General features: G+C 38.8%; 2 protein-coding genes across 2 annotated transcripts in view; one reads left to right on the top strand and one right to left on the bottom strand.

The window, feature by feature from the left end:
• The first annotated feature begins 7295 nt into the window (after positions 1-7295).
• INSIG2 (insulin induced gene 2) overlaps positions 7296-14420 on the top strand; it is a 36276-nt gene continuing 29151 nt past the window's right edge. Inside the window, exon 1 of the mRNA XM_053596766.1 lies at positions 7296-7314. The gene's annotated coding sequence lies outside the window, so the exon portion shown is untranslated. The remainder of the gene's footprint in view (positions 7315-14420) is intronic.
• LOC128589902 (cystatin-A-like) lies at positions 10027-10456 on the bottom strand. Its single transcript, XM_053596768.1, has one exon. The coding sequence runs from the start codon at positions 10415-10417 to the stop codon at positions 10121-10123; it is 297 nt and encodes a 98-aa protein (XP_053452743.1). The 5' UTR covers positions 10418-10456; the 3' UTR covers positions 10027-10120.

Below are 14420 nucleotides of genomic sequence, written 5' to 3'. Positions count from 1 at the left end.
GTTTTTTCAAAAAAAAAAAATTAGTAAAAATAAATCCATCAACTAGCTAGTTTAGCTAGTTTATTGATAACCTATTCTATGCTTGGTATTACAAAGGAATCAATAAAATACATACAAATCATAGTCCTTCTGTTGGCTTAAAATTCATTGATAAAACATATAGAAATGTCAACGTTTAAGTATCAACATGACTAAGCACTAAACAAATGGTATAGACCAGAGTTCAGCAAACTTTCTTCATAAACATAGAGAATAAATAATTTAGGCTTGCGTGTTACACATCCTCTGTCTCAGCTACTCAGTTCTGCAACTCTTGTGAGAAAGCAGCCACAGATGACATGTAAATGCATGAGCATGGCTGTGTTCCAATAAAACTGTCTTTACAAAAATAGACGGCAGCCTGGATTTGGCTGGAGGATCATAATTTGCTGACCCTTGGCATAGCCACTACATACTCGGGGTATTTAGAGAAATGCGGACTCCCATGGGTGGAAAGGGAAGTCTTCATGCAGTAGCAGGAGACTGACTCAGACTGTAGGCACTAGGTGGAGAGGGGAGCACAGTGTGAACAAAAGCTACCTTAGAGGAAGCTGTGTCTGGGGCAGGTGGGAGTAAGCATACAACAAAATGGGCCTCTCCATGAAAGCACCCTGGATTAGTCCATTGTGTGGCTAGAAAGGAAATACCTGAGGCTGGGAAATTTAGAAAGACAAGAGGTTTATTTGGCTGCCAGTTCTGCAGACTGTATAACAAGCATGGCTCCAGCATCTGCTTCTGGTGAGGGCTTCAGAGAGTTTCCAGTCTAGGAGGAAGGGGAAGACAAAACAAGAGTGTTACATGGCAAAAGCAGGAGCAAGAGCCGGAGGCAGTGGGGCCAGGTTCTTTTAAACTGCCAGCTCTCACGTGAACTGATAAAGGGACAACCCATCATTATTGTGGTGAGGGCACCAAGCCATTCATGAAGGATCCTCCCCCATAACCCAAATACCTCCCATCACACCCCATATTAACGCTGAAGATCAAATTTCAGCATGAGATTTGGAGGGGACAAACATCCAAACCATACTACACCCCAAGAGGGAAGGACATTTCTACTTGAGATTGTCTGCACCAGTCAGGTCCTGAGCCGCATGTTCCTTGAACCATGGTGCCAGTGTTAGGGGCTTTCGCTTTTCCACCCATCTGTTTTTCTAACCTATCTCTTCTTGTAGGATTGGCAGTTCAGAGTCCAGAGTACAGAGATGTCAGCCCAGAAGAATAATGAAATTAGACTTGTATGAGTATTTGGGGGAATTTCTTTGTGATGTTTTCTCTGTATTGTCAAAACCTGCACGCCAATCCAAGTGACAGAAATAGTTCTGAATGTCTGTGTCTCTATTGACATGGGCTTCCCGTTTAAGCCAAACATTTAAGTCAAAAGGATGGCATTTCTTAAAGTGTATTAGTCTGAATAGTAGTCTGCCCTGATCATTCCAGAAAAGAAGTTTCTGTGGTGCAAATCATGCTTCCTTTTGGAGATCAACAAGGTACATTGGTGAATTAAAAGACATGAAAAACTCTGTCGCAAAGAAATCTTCTAAATTTGTGTAACCAAATATTTCCCCAACATTTGACCCACAGAAACATTTTCCATGGAGCATCTATGAACATCTCATGGAATTCACTTTGGAAGACAGTGATTTAGGGAAACAGATGTGGAAATAAATGTTGCTAGCAGTAACTCATGTGGCTTCAAATTAACATGAAAGACACACACAAAGGGTGATGAGAGAAAGATTTAAAAACTCAAATGGCTCTTGAGGGATATAAACAAAGGCTAGAGTTGAACCATCTTATTTATCATAGTTACTTACTCCACCCATACCCAAATGTGCCCAGTCATGGCAGGTGAACAGGAGCACTAAAATGCTGAGATAAGATAGCGAAAAATGAGGATCAAGATATTTAAACTTATTTTCTTCTTCTTTTTCTTTTTTCTTGTTGCTATTAAACTTCTGGCTTTGTTCTCTTTTCCCACACCCTTCTGGAGCTATTGTTTGACTGAAAATGATTGTCATCTTGAGCTATTCGTGCCAGACAGGACTGAGCTTAGAGGGAAAGCAAATGCATGATTAGCAAGTGCATAAACATCCCAGTCCAGGGCTAACTCCCCTCCTCTGTAGAGTGGAGGAAGAGCTGTGCAGAGGAGCGAAGCAAGCATGAATTTCCTTGACGCATCTGGAGAATTCACTGGGAGATTCTGTGAATTTTGCTGCAAATAAGTCAGACATTACAATCTAATTAAACATAATTGTATGTCAAAAAAGGCTCTAGGTGGTGTCTCATAGCATTTACTTTTTGTTTTTTTGTGTGCTTCCGGGACATCCTAATTTTTATGCACTCAATTGCTATCTAATTCTGCCAACTCATTCACTTAGTTAAGTACTAAGGACCTTCTACATAACAAGGACTAACAAATTAATGAATAATATGACATGGTTCCTGCCTTTGAGAGGCTGATAATCCAGATGGGGAGAAAGACACAGAAACCAATAAATGTAATCAAGTGTTTAAATGTTATGCTAGTTATCTGTGTAGGGATAGTGGAATTCAAGAGAGGCAGCTGTCAGTTCTTTGTGGGGATTCAAGAAAAGTTTCATGCAGGAACAGAATCTTGCAAAATGAGCAGGTGGGTGCCAAAAATCAATCTGTACCAGACAGATCCTTGCATCTTCCTGAAATAGTTTACCAATTGGTAAAATATCAGTTCCATGTGTGTTTGGATGACCAGCAAATTCTTGAACTCATCTCATTCTTACAGCACATTGTACTTGAGAATATTGTATCATCAGTGATCTTTAAAGTAAGATGTGTGACTGGGTTATAGCTTTCATGTGAAAGCCATAAATTAGTTTCATAGTAGGGCTGAGTACATTGGATACTTTTTCTTCCATTCCTGAGATACTTTATAAGAAGAATATGTTCCAGCGCCATCCATGTAAACATGAAAGAGGTAAAGTCTCCTTCTTTCTTTAAGGCTGCATAATATTCCATGGTGTACACATACCACAATTTATTAATCCATTCGTGGATTGATGGGCACTTGGGCTTTAGTGTGATGAAAATGGGTCAAATCGTCTATGAAACCAGTGTATGGTGCCCCATGATCACATTAATGTACACAGCTATGATTTAATAATAAATAAATAAATAAACAAAAAAAAATAAAGTAAGATGTGTCAATCCCTGGGTCAGTTTTTGAAAAAAAACAAAGTCAGTAAAAAAAATCAATTAGCTAGTGTACTGATGACCTGTTCTGTGCTAGGTATTACAAAGGATTCAGCAAAGTACAAATTGTAGTCCTGCTCTAAGTGGGCTTAAAATTCATTGAGAAAACATACAGAAACATCTAAGTATAATTATCAAAATGAAGAATCTGGATTGGATTAAGTACTAAAGAAGTGGTATAGACCAGAGTTCAGCAAACTTTCTGAAATGAAATAAAAAATGACAGATTGTAAATAGGGTGGGGATATTCAAGATGATCTATCAGGGTGTAGGAGGAAAATGCCCAAAACTTTAATTTTTTTTTTTTTTTTTTGCAGTTTTTGGCCGGGGCTGGGTTTGAACCTGCCACCTCTGGCATTTGGGGCCGGCACCCTACCCCTTTGAGCCACAGGTGCAGCCCAACCTTAAAAATTTTATCTTATACCTTTGAAATTTATATTTTTGAGATTGTTTTATATTTATATTGTGTATATAGTACAATAGGACAAATTATTAATTTATACATAAATATGTATATATTGGATGTACATGGTTGAATTTTTTTTCTTGCCAATGAGGTATGGGATCAAAAAGCTTGTAGCCCATCTGCATTCATTAGTCATCTATTTTTATTTATTTATGTATTTATTTATTTTTGAGACAGAATATCTCTCACTTTGTTGTTGCCCTGGGTAAAGTGCAGTGGCATCATCATAGCTTGCAGCAACCTCAAACTCTTGGGGTGGAGAGGTCTTCTTGCCTCAGCCTCCCTGGTAGCTGGAACTACAGGTGCCTGACACAGCCCCTGGCTAGATTTGAATTCACCCACCCCTCCACCCTCAGCTTCCAAAAGTGTTAGGATTACAAGCATGAGCCACTGTGCCCAGCCTTCATTATTCATCTATGAAGCAATTGCCTTCTTAGGTTCTAGGTGGACATGAAGTTTTTGCAGAAACTGTTCAACTTGCCACACTAATCTATTATTATCAACATGAAAAATGATATATTATTAAGTAGAAAATGTATTAAATAGCAGTATGCCTAGTGTGGTTCTATTTTTAAAAAAATAGTGTATATTCACATGTGTGTATACATGCATGGAAAAACATCTGGGAGAGCATATACAGAATGTCAGTAATGATTATCTCTGTGCGATAGGATTATGGGTGACTTTTGTTTTTCTCTGTATTATTTCCCATACAGTCTGAATGTTTCACCATGAAGAGATAATTAAAAAAATCAATTTCTCTTTCTTTTTTTTTTTTGAAATAAATCTATATTTGACACACATTTCTAAATACTTTAATGACAGAGTATCAAGCCCTATATTAGGCTAATACTTCGATGCTTACAGAAAAATCACTTGAGGGAAAATGGTTAGAAAGGATTTTGCTTTTTGTTTGTACAGAAAAGCACTTTATCAGCTCTTCCCAGGTTCCTAACCTCCAGTCTTTTGTCACTATGTCCACCCTTCCCTGCCTCCAATTAACTGCAAAAATCCTCTAAATCCAATTTTTTACTCTTGGTTATGTTCCCTCCATAGAATCTTCAGATATTAGGCAAAAGATTTTAATAGTATTTTATAGCGTGAATCAGCATCCTCTTAATTTTTCCATATGCAAAACCTCATCATTTTACAATATTATGACTCAAGGAAGAGATTGTCTTACATTTCTTTTTCTTCCCATTTTGTGGTTCCCCAGCTCTGACTACAGAGAAGTCAGCTAGGAAAATGTGGTTATGTGAAAGACTAATTTCTCTCTCTAAAAGCACCTTTTAAAAATAAATGTTTGGTTTCCTAATTGTGTAATGTTTTGTGAGAAACTGAAGAATTTCTCCTAGTAGATAGGTTTTTATTTGTAGGAATTCTGTTATCTTTCTCAACCACTTGGTCATTAATGTATTAGTCAGCTATTCGAAAGGGATCATTTCTGTACTTTCTATTTCTGCACTTAAAAATTCCAATCCCCCCCTCAAAAAATTCCAATCCCTAGGAATGTTCAGATCGCTTTTTGTCACTGCCTTTGTAATTTAGTTTCATGTTTTACAAAGTGAAAAAACAAAACCTTGTAGACCCTTAAAATTAGGAATAATGTTGAGAATATTAATAGACAGATATACAAAATTTACCATGAGCTCCTTACCAGACTAAGAACTCTCTGAAGGCACAAACTGTTTTTTTTTTTTTTTTTTTTTTTTTGAGACAGAGTCTCAAGCTGTTGCCCTGGGTAGGGTGCCATGGCATCACAGCTCATAGCAATGTCAAACTCTTGAGCTTAAGTGATTCTCCTGCCTCAGCCTCTCAAGCAGCTGGGACCACAGTCACCCACCACAATGCCTGGCTATTTTTGTTGTTGTTGTTGCAGTTGTCATTGTTGTTTTAGCTGGCCCTGGCCAGGTTCGAACCTGCCACCCTCAGTGCATGTGGCCAGTGCCCTGCAGACTGAGCCATGGGTGATGCCTTTTTTTTTTTTTTTTTTGACAAGGTCTTGCTCTGTCACCCAGACTGGAGTACAGTGGCACTTTCAGAGCTCACTGCAGCCTTGAACTGTTGACCATAAGTGATCTTGTCACTTCAGCCTCCCAAATAGCTAGGACTACAGGCATGCACTATCATGCTTAACTAATTTTTACCTGTTTTGTAGAGACAGGGTCTCACTATATTGCCCAGGCTGGCCTCAAACTCTTGGCCTCAAGCAATCCTCTACCTTGACCTCCTAAAGTGCAGGGTTTAAAAGGTTGAATCACCATGCCTGGCAACTGCAGATTCTTAAATGGGCCCCTGAGCCCTCCTGAGGCTGTTTTGGTTTGTGGATAGCTGTCTTTAATGTTGAATGACATGAGTCTGAACTGTGTGGGTCCAATAATATGCCAATTTTCTTCCACCTCTGCTACCCCTGAAACTGCAGGATCAACTCCTCCTCTTCCTCAGCCTATTCAACATGAAGATGCAGAATGAAGACCTTTATGGGCATCTACTTCCACTTAATGAATGGTAAATCTATTTTCCTTATGATTTCCATTTCTAGAGCTTTGTTTATTGTAAGAATATAATAACATACAGTATATATGTTAATTGACTTTTACCAATAAGGCTCAAATCAACAGTAGGCTATTAGGAGTTAAGTTTTTGGGGAGTCAAAAGTTACACATGGATTTTGGACTGTGCAGGTTGTTCAGGGCAAACTGTATTTTATTTTTTTGTTTTGTTTTGTTATGTTGAGGGAGAGAATGAAGGCTGGTATCTCCTACTCTGCCATCTGGGGTACATCACTAAATTGTACTAGCACCATACTGACCCATCCCATTCACTAAATGAACTTGTTTATATGGCTTCCAAGATTCTTGACCTCTTGTCAGCTTCATTAGCTTGAAACTCAGAATATTCCTTTCCCATCAGAGATGGGCAGTGACAGGCTTGGAAGAGCCCAAGGAGAAAGAGGACTGACAGATTGTCCTTACCCTGCTTTTAAGTAAGCAGACTTCCCCCTGGGGTATAAGGCTTGCGAGTGTCTTGGCCCCCAGCTCTGACCACACTCCACACTCACTTTTAGGCTGTGATTTAGGGATGCAAGAAGATGAGCAATGGGAGAGGGAGTTTCTTCAGGGAATATGAAAAAGATTAAAGATAAGGATCTATTGCCAGCTCCTCATCTATTCTATCCATTCCAGCCATCAGGTGGGCACATGTCCAGCAAAATCTCCTCGCCTTTGCCCTTGCCCCTGTCACGCACACTGTCTAAACAAACATTACCTGTGGCTTCTGGGACCAGCAGAACCACTACACAACCTCACCCCCTCCTACCCCAGGACAATGTCCATGAACTTCACCAACCTCTGGAAAGAGCGTAGAGATTGAATATATTGATGAATTATTTGGTGAGTATACAGTGAGGCGGCAGGGTGGGATATCCAGGGCCAAATGGACTCAGGGTTTCAGGAAGATAAGCCCAGATTCTAGATTTCATTCATTCCTGCAGAGATGGTGAGGAACCCAAAAGAAGTTTGGTTACTACTGTGGGAACAGCTGCTGCCTCCACACCAGTGGTAACTTCTTTAGCAGAGGTGGTAAGACAGACTTAACTGAAAGGAAATGTTCTATCCCTCTCCCAGACTACTAAAAGATGCAGAGTGCCAAAGCCTGCTGAATGTTATCACTGTGTGATTGCTGGCTTGACTGAACTTGGTATTATTTTAGCAATTGTCTCTCATAGAAAGGAGGTAACATTTGTTAGAAAGGAGTAGAGATCCCTGGGGGGCTTCATTCAGAATAGTCTTTATGATAACATCAGGAGTAGAAGACACCTTCCTGATAAAATACAAAAGAAAAGAAAGGGGCTGAATCAGTTGGGATGCTGAATAAGGGAACAACATTCTGCATAATTATTGGTGCAGGAAAGAAATGCTTATGATGTTTGCATCATTTCTTGCTTCAAAAGAAGCTAAAAAATGTCAATAAACACAGATGTAAAGTCTCTCAGGACTTCCAGTTAACAGATCCATATTTAAAAAAAAAAAAAAGAAAAGAAAAGAGGTTTCCAAAAAGTAAAATAAAGTCTTACTACAAAAAATAGCAAAATTGTAAAGGAGAGGAGAAAAGTAGCCTGAGATTTGTGAGAAATATCAATCTGCAAAGCCCATTATCCAAAGACCCTGTACATCAATACTAGATTTGAATTATGGAGCTGGGTTGTGCCTTCATTTACATGGTATTTCCCCAAGTAGCCAGATAATATCAATATCTTGCATTTATATGACGATCATCTTCCCAGATGGCTTCATTAAATTGTATGTTTTATGAGACCCACTTTCTGAAATGTGGTCATCTCTGAATGAGAATGATGCTCCTAGGTAACCTGGGGCAAGGGAAAAATTGTGTTTTGCATTTATGCTGTCTTTCTATCAGTGATCATAAAAATCTTCAGTTAGCAAGCATTTCCTGGGCATCTGTGTGGGCAGAACCCGAGACGATGTTCTATATGGCAACATAAGGAAGATTAAAAGGCGTGGTCCCAACCCTCCAGTACCTCAGTCTCTATTAAGAACAATTTTTCTATTTCACAAACTGAAAACTTGTGGCCAGACAAGTTTAGAAAATTGGTGAAGATCATAGAGTAAATTTTTTCCAGAGATGGAGACTTCATTTTCCAGGGTTGGGTATGAATGGTTTTGAGAGTAACATCTAAAAATATTTAAAATACACCAAAACTACATTTAAATATTAAGGTTAAGACTTTGGTTTTAGTTAAGAAAGAAAAAAAAAAAGTCCCCTAAAAGGAAAATGGAGAAGGACCTATTATATTGTCAATATAGATTTGTAAATGTTATAAATATCTAGGACTGCGGTCATTATAGTGGAGGGGCAGAAGAGCAGGTTTCCTACGCTGAAGAGTTTGGCTGATTTCGGAAGTAAAATACTGCCTATATGTGGTGATTTCAAGGAGAAAGGATGCCTTCTTCATTCCTTGAATAAAGATTCAATTTGTTGGCTTATTTCTTTCTAACTCATAAAATTGTAAGTACCTCTGAAAGAAGTCACATGCTCAGCCAGCCCACCATAATGTTTGGCACATAACAATCACTTCTGGAATTTGCATTGAGTAGATGAATTTACCACAGCCTTTCCTTTGCTTTTATTTTTTTCTTGAGACAGAGTCTAACTCTATTGCCTAGGCCAGAGTGGCATGGCATCAGCCTAGCTCACAGCAATCTCAAACTCCTGAGTTCAAGCGATCCTCTTGCCTCAGCGTCCTGAATATCTCTGATTACAGGCATCTGCCACAACCCCTGGCTAATTTTTCTACTATTTTTTTAAGTAGAGATGGGAGTCTCGCTCTTGCTCAGGCTGGTCTTGAACTTCTGAACTCAAGTGATACTGCTGCTTGGGCCTCCTAGAGTGTTAGGATTACAGCCCTTGTCATGAGCCACCATGACAGGCCAAGAACCTAAATTTTAATGGGTTTAAGGGTGGGGTGAGAGGAGAAGATAGGGCTAATGAGTGCCAAAGAAGGAAAGAAGTAAGATCCAAAAGGAAGCAGAAAGGAGAGCCTAGAGGTTGGAGAAAAACTTGTTTTTCAAACCTAATTTAGGAGACTCACTGATGTGTTGTCTACTACATATCTGGTGATATGGGGACATAAGACTAGCACACTTAAAATACACACACCTGTGCGCTCATACATCATAGTAGAATTTCCATCTCTTAATTCTGATCTGCTTGAGATTTAGAGCAAGTCACATCACTCACTGGGACCCTAGAGATCCCCTATCTGTTATAGAAAGGGGTGGACTAGATGGTGCCTAAGACAAATTTCTATTATAATGGGTCTGTTTGTTCTACCTAAACAAAAATGCGTGACCATTTGAAACAAGAAGTAGGGAAGCTCTGAGGCTTACATAGCTTGGTGAAGGGAGGGGCTGACAGCCTAATAGCCAGGCGTTGTGGCAGGCACCTGTAGTCCCAGCTGCTTGGGAGGTTGAGGCAAGAGAATCACTTGAGCCCAAGAGTTTGAGGTTGCTGTGAAGTATGATGTGATAGCAGTCTACTGAGAGTGACAAAGTGAAACTCTGTCTCAAAATAAATAAATAAATAAAATCTAAGGTCTAGTGACCCTTTCTTGATGGATTCTAGAGCATTTTTAACACTTTCATTTACTGATCAAAATATATTGGATTCTACATTGTCTATGTTAAGAGACGAGCCAACTTTAGATGCATTTTGAATAATGCATGATCCATCTCTGCTCTAGATTTTATCTTCTTTTTTTTTTTTTTTTTGAAAAGGAATTCTTCTTTATTGATGAACATATTTTATTAACAAGGATCATTTCTCCGTAGCCGGTGGAAGGAACCAGATCACCTTGGGAACATGCTGCTAAAAGCCAGTCAGCTCATCTTCCTTGCGTTTGTCAGTCTGGTAACCAGAAAGCGTCAACTCCTGATTTTGATAAGGAAGACTTTGGAATACTTTCACGTGAATATAACGATTTTCGCCTACTCGTATCTTAATGTAGTAATTTATTCCAGCAACTACTTGAGTTTTATACTCTTCAGCTTCAAATTCTTCATAATTCTTATTTGTTTTTTCTTCAAGCTGTGGTTTAATCTTGTTAGCAATCTCCTGGATTTCTGGAGTGGCAGGTTTGGCTTCAGTTAAACCTCCAGGTATCATTTTGGCTGGTTATTTCTTTGTTGGGTGAGTTGCTGGAAGAGAAGTCTAGATTTTATCTTCTTTCATAAATTAAGATTTTTTTTTTTTAAGGCATGTCTAGCTTGTGGCTCTGTAAGTCAGTAAGAAAATTTTAAAATTTTTACTTAAAAATTAAACTATCTCCAAAACATTATAAATTTCTAAAACCTTTTCCACAAGATGAAAGTGCTAGATCATATATACATTAAAATTATAAATGCTGGAGGAATTCTGAGAGAAGAAAGATTGTCATGGTCAGATAGGTAATCAAGAAAAGCTTCACAGTAAAATTGGGGCTTAAAGTTGGGCCTTCCGGAAATGTAAGACTGCAATTGTAGGAGATAGAGGCTTTCTAGTTCAAAGGCTATCTTATAAAGCACAAGGCCAAATGCAGGTTGATGATTATTCTGGCTCACGATGAAATTTTCACTGATATGTGACTACTAAGAAGAGTAAAGGGCAATGCAATGAGTATGCCTGAGAACAAAACTGAAGCAATTGAAAAGGATTTATTCTCCTTTATTCTGAGATAGTATCCTTCCTTGTTTTAGTGTTAAAACACACTTTTATGACATGATTGTGGCAGTGGATAATAGGTATTTTTATTTTAAAGCAATGGCATCAAGTTTGCCTCCCTATGATGGTCTCTATCTTTTTCTTTTTCTATTAAATCATAACCGTGTGCATTTACGGGGTACAGCATGCTGATTTGATATACAATGTGGAATGCTTACATCAAACTGATTAACATAACCATCACCTCACTTGTTTGTTGCAGTCAGACATTTATACTCTACCCTTAATAGATTTGTATCGTACAATTGCATTGTGCACAATAGGTCCCACCAAATACCCTCCCTCCTCCTGCCCTCCCCCACACTCTTCTGCTCTCTTTCTTCTTCTCTCCTTCTTTCTGGACTATAGTTGTGTTTTATCATTTGTATGACTGTTTAGGTGATTATATATTGGTTTTATAATGGTATTGAGTAGAATGGGTACTTTCGCCCCCCCATTCTTGAGATACTTTACTAAAAAGAATATGTTTCAGTTCTATCTAGGTAAACATAAAAGATGTAAAGTCTCCCTCCTTTTTATGGCTGCATACCCTGTTTCTCCGAAAATAAGACATCCTCCGAAAATAAGACCTACTTACAGGAAAGATAATACGTCCCCTGAAAATAAGACCTAGCGCATGTTTGGGAGCACACCTTAAAATAAGACACTGTCTTATTTTGGGGGAAACAGGGTAGTATTCCATGATATATATATATATATATATACCACAATTTGTTAATCCATTCATGGGTCGATGGGCATTTGGGCTGTTTCCATGACTTGGCAATTATGAATTGGGCTGCAGTTAACATTCTGGTGCAAGTGTCTTTGTTGTCAAATGATTTTTGATCATCTGGGTAGATACCTAGTAGGGGAATTGCAGGATCAAAAGGTAGGTCTACTTTTAGTTCCTTGAGAATTCTCCAAATGTCTTTCCAAAATGGCCATATTAGTTTGTAATCCCACCAGAAGTGTAGAAATGTTCCCTTCTCTCCATATCCATGCCAACATCTGTAGTTTGGGGATTTTGTGATGTAGGTTAATCTTACTGGAGTTAGATGATATCTCAATGTGGTTTTGATTCACATTTTTCTGATGATTAAAGATGTTGCTCATGCCTGTAATCCTAGCACTCTGGGAGGCCAGGTGGATGGATTGCCTGTGCTCACAGGTTAGAAACCAGTTTGAGCCACAGAGAGATCTCATCTCTAAAAAAAAAAAAATAGCTGGGCATTGTGGCAGGTGCCTGTAGTCCCAGCTATTTAGGAGGCTGAAGCAAGAGCATCGCGTGAGCCCGAGAGTTTGAGGTTGCTGTAAGCTATGATGCCATAGCACTCTACTGAGGGTGACAAAGTGAGACTGTCTTAAAAAAAAAAGTCTCTCTCTTTCTTTCTCCCTTTGAAATTTTATGGGCCAACAAAATCCAAAGATCTAGGTACCACCGGCTAGGTGAATATTTCTAAAATGGAACCTTTACAACAGCCTTTGCCCCACTTAGGCCAAGAAGTCAAGTACAGCTTTCTAGCAAGAAAAAAGACCACTGAATTTTATGATTTTATTTCCCTGTTCCTGTGATACTGTCATGGCAGTAAATGCTGATCTCGCTTAGCTCTGATGTTAACAGAGTCAATCTGAGTATGCTGGACCTAGGTCGTATCCCAGAAAAAAACATTTTGTTTTGCTGATTTTTACTCTATTTCAGAACTACATGCCACGTTGGCAGTAGAGTAGTTGCCAAACTGTTTACCCGAGTCTCTGCTTTGTGTTGATTAAATAAAGCAACTATTTCATAATCCTTTCTCATTCTGTTGATGTAGACTAACTAGATCTTTGGATTTTTAGCTTAGTATAGGCATGCCAAGTTCCTTTCTCAGAAGCCAATCGTGGGTATTTAAAGGTCTACTTACCTCCTGGACACGGCGTGTGTATGTGGGGAGTACCACCTCTCTAAGCTGACATGGACATGCTCATTTTCCTCGGAGGGAAACAGTGTGAGGACACAGTGTTTTAGTACAAAACTTTATGGTTTTCTGTTTCCTAATTTGCTCCTGTATCTACTGGCCCTGTACTAAGAAGTATAAGGAAACTTTTTATGGTGGTACCTGGGCTAGTGTTCTGAAAAGAGATAATAAGCTTTCTGTATTTTAATTGACAACTTTTACAAATGTTTTTATTAGCTAACTTTGATCTTTAAACTTAGATGAGAAAAAATTACAGCTACAAACTCTGATTTTACCTGTTTCATTCCAGAGATGAAGGAAATGAAGGCCCAGATTTGATAGTGACTAGCTCAAGGTCACCTAGCTAGTTAGCTGAAGTGCAAGGACTTGAAGTTGATCTAGTGTTCTCTCTCATACCTCCCTCCAATACCCCAGTGGAATTGAAATCACTGCCATAGCCACTGCCAAGTACTTAACAATGGATATTTGATGGTGGTCCTTTAAGTCTGTACCAGGGTGGTTTTCAGTTTTTCACTTCATCAGCACAGAAAGGCAAGGACATTGCACTGACTCTAATATTTCATGCTTAGCTCTGGATTCCCTTGGTTTTATATTTCTAACTCTTCCCTCAGTTTCTTGTAGGGCTTTATGATTTAATTTAATTTCAGCTTATGGCTGGATTTGGTACCCAGAAGAGTGGTAATTTGTCCTTTAAATTATTCACCCAGGGGAGTCAGTGTTCTCAGGAAATGAGAAGGGAGCACCTGTAAGGCTCGTCCCAGCAGAAGGATACATGACACACACTGATGCCTCACTCACTTGTTCTTTTTCCACAATACCTTATCTCCCATGTTCAGCCCTGGTTCCTATAATACCTTGTATTTCTGCAGAGCTTTTCACATTAACAAATAAAGCAATTTACAGAGTATTTATGCACTGACTAGTGACTAATTATACACCTGCAAGCACAGCAATCATTCTGGACAAGCAACATTCCTCTACATTAGCTTCACTGTAGGAAGGTATCTTAGAGTTGTTTGCAGAGAGAAATTGGGGCAATAATCATTCTTCGTTCTGACATTCAGTTGTTCAACATGAAAGCAGTATGTTTATATAATCTAAGATGCACCTCTGGACTTTGTAGTTCAGACCTGAGCTGGGGGCTAAAAAGGGTACAAAAGAAGAGAAAGAGTAAATGAATATAATCCTAGTGGAATTTACTAAAATTGTTGATAAACTTGGTTAAAGACATGCAACAACTCATAAAGAACACGTGGAATTGTGGAGACATCTGCCAGGGGGTATTTTGTATGTTTTATGCAGAACCAAGGCACAGAATGGAGGAGATTGTTATAAGTCTCAATTACCAGAATACGAGATGAATAATAGTAAGGCTACTATTTAATGAGTACCTGCTATGTACTAATTTGTTTACATGTATTTCATCTAATCTCACTGTTTGTTATTTAATCTCACTGGCATACCCACTT

Source organism: Nycticebus coucang, chromosome 7, assembly GCF_027406575.1.
Source record: "Nycticebus coucang isolate mNycCou1 chromosome 7, mNycCou1.pri, whole genome shotgun sequence".
In the NCBI taxonomy this organism is placed as follows: Eukaryota; Metazoa; Chordata; class Mammalia; order Primates; family Lorisidae; genus Nycticebus; species Nycticebus coucang.
Note: the sequence above shows the minus strand (reverse complement) of the source record. Positions and strands in the feature narration are given on the sequence as shown.

What these genes read in the sequence shown, in the direction of transcription:
- LOC128589902 (XM_053596768.1), bottom strand. Translation starts at nt 10,417, where the DNA reads ATGATACCTGGAGGTTTAACTGAAGCCAAACCTGCCACTCCAGAAATC.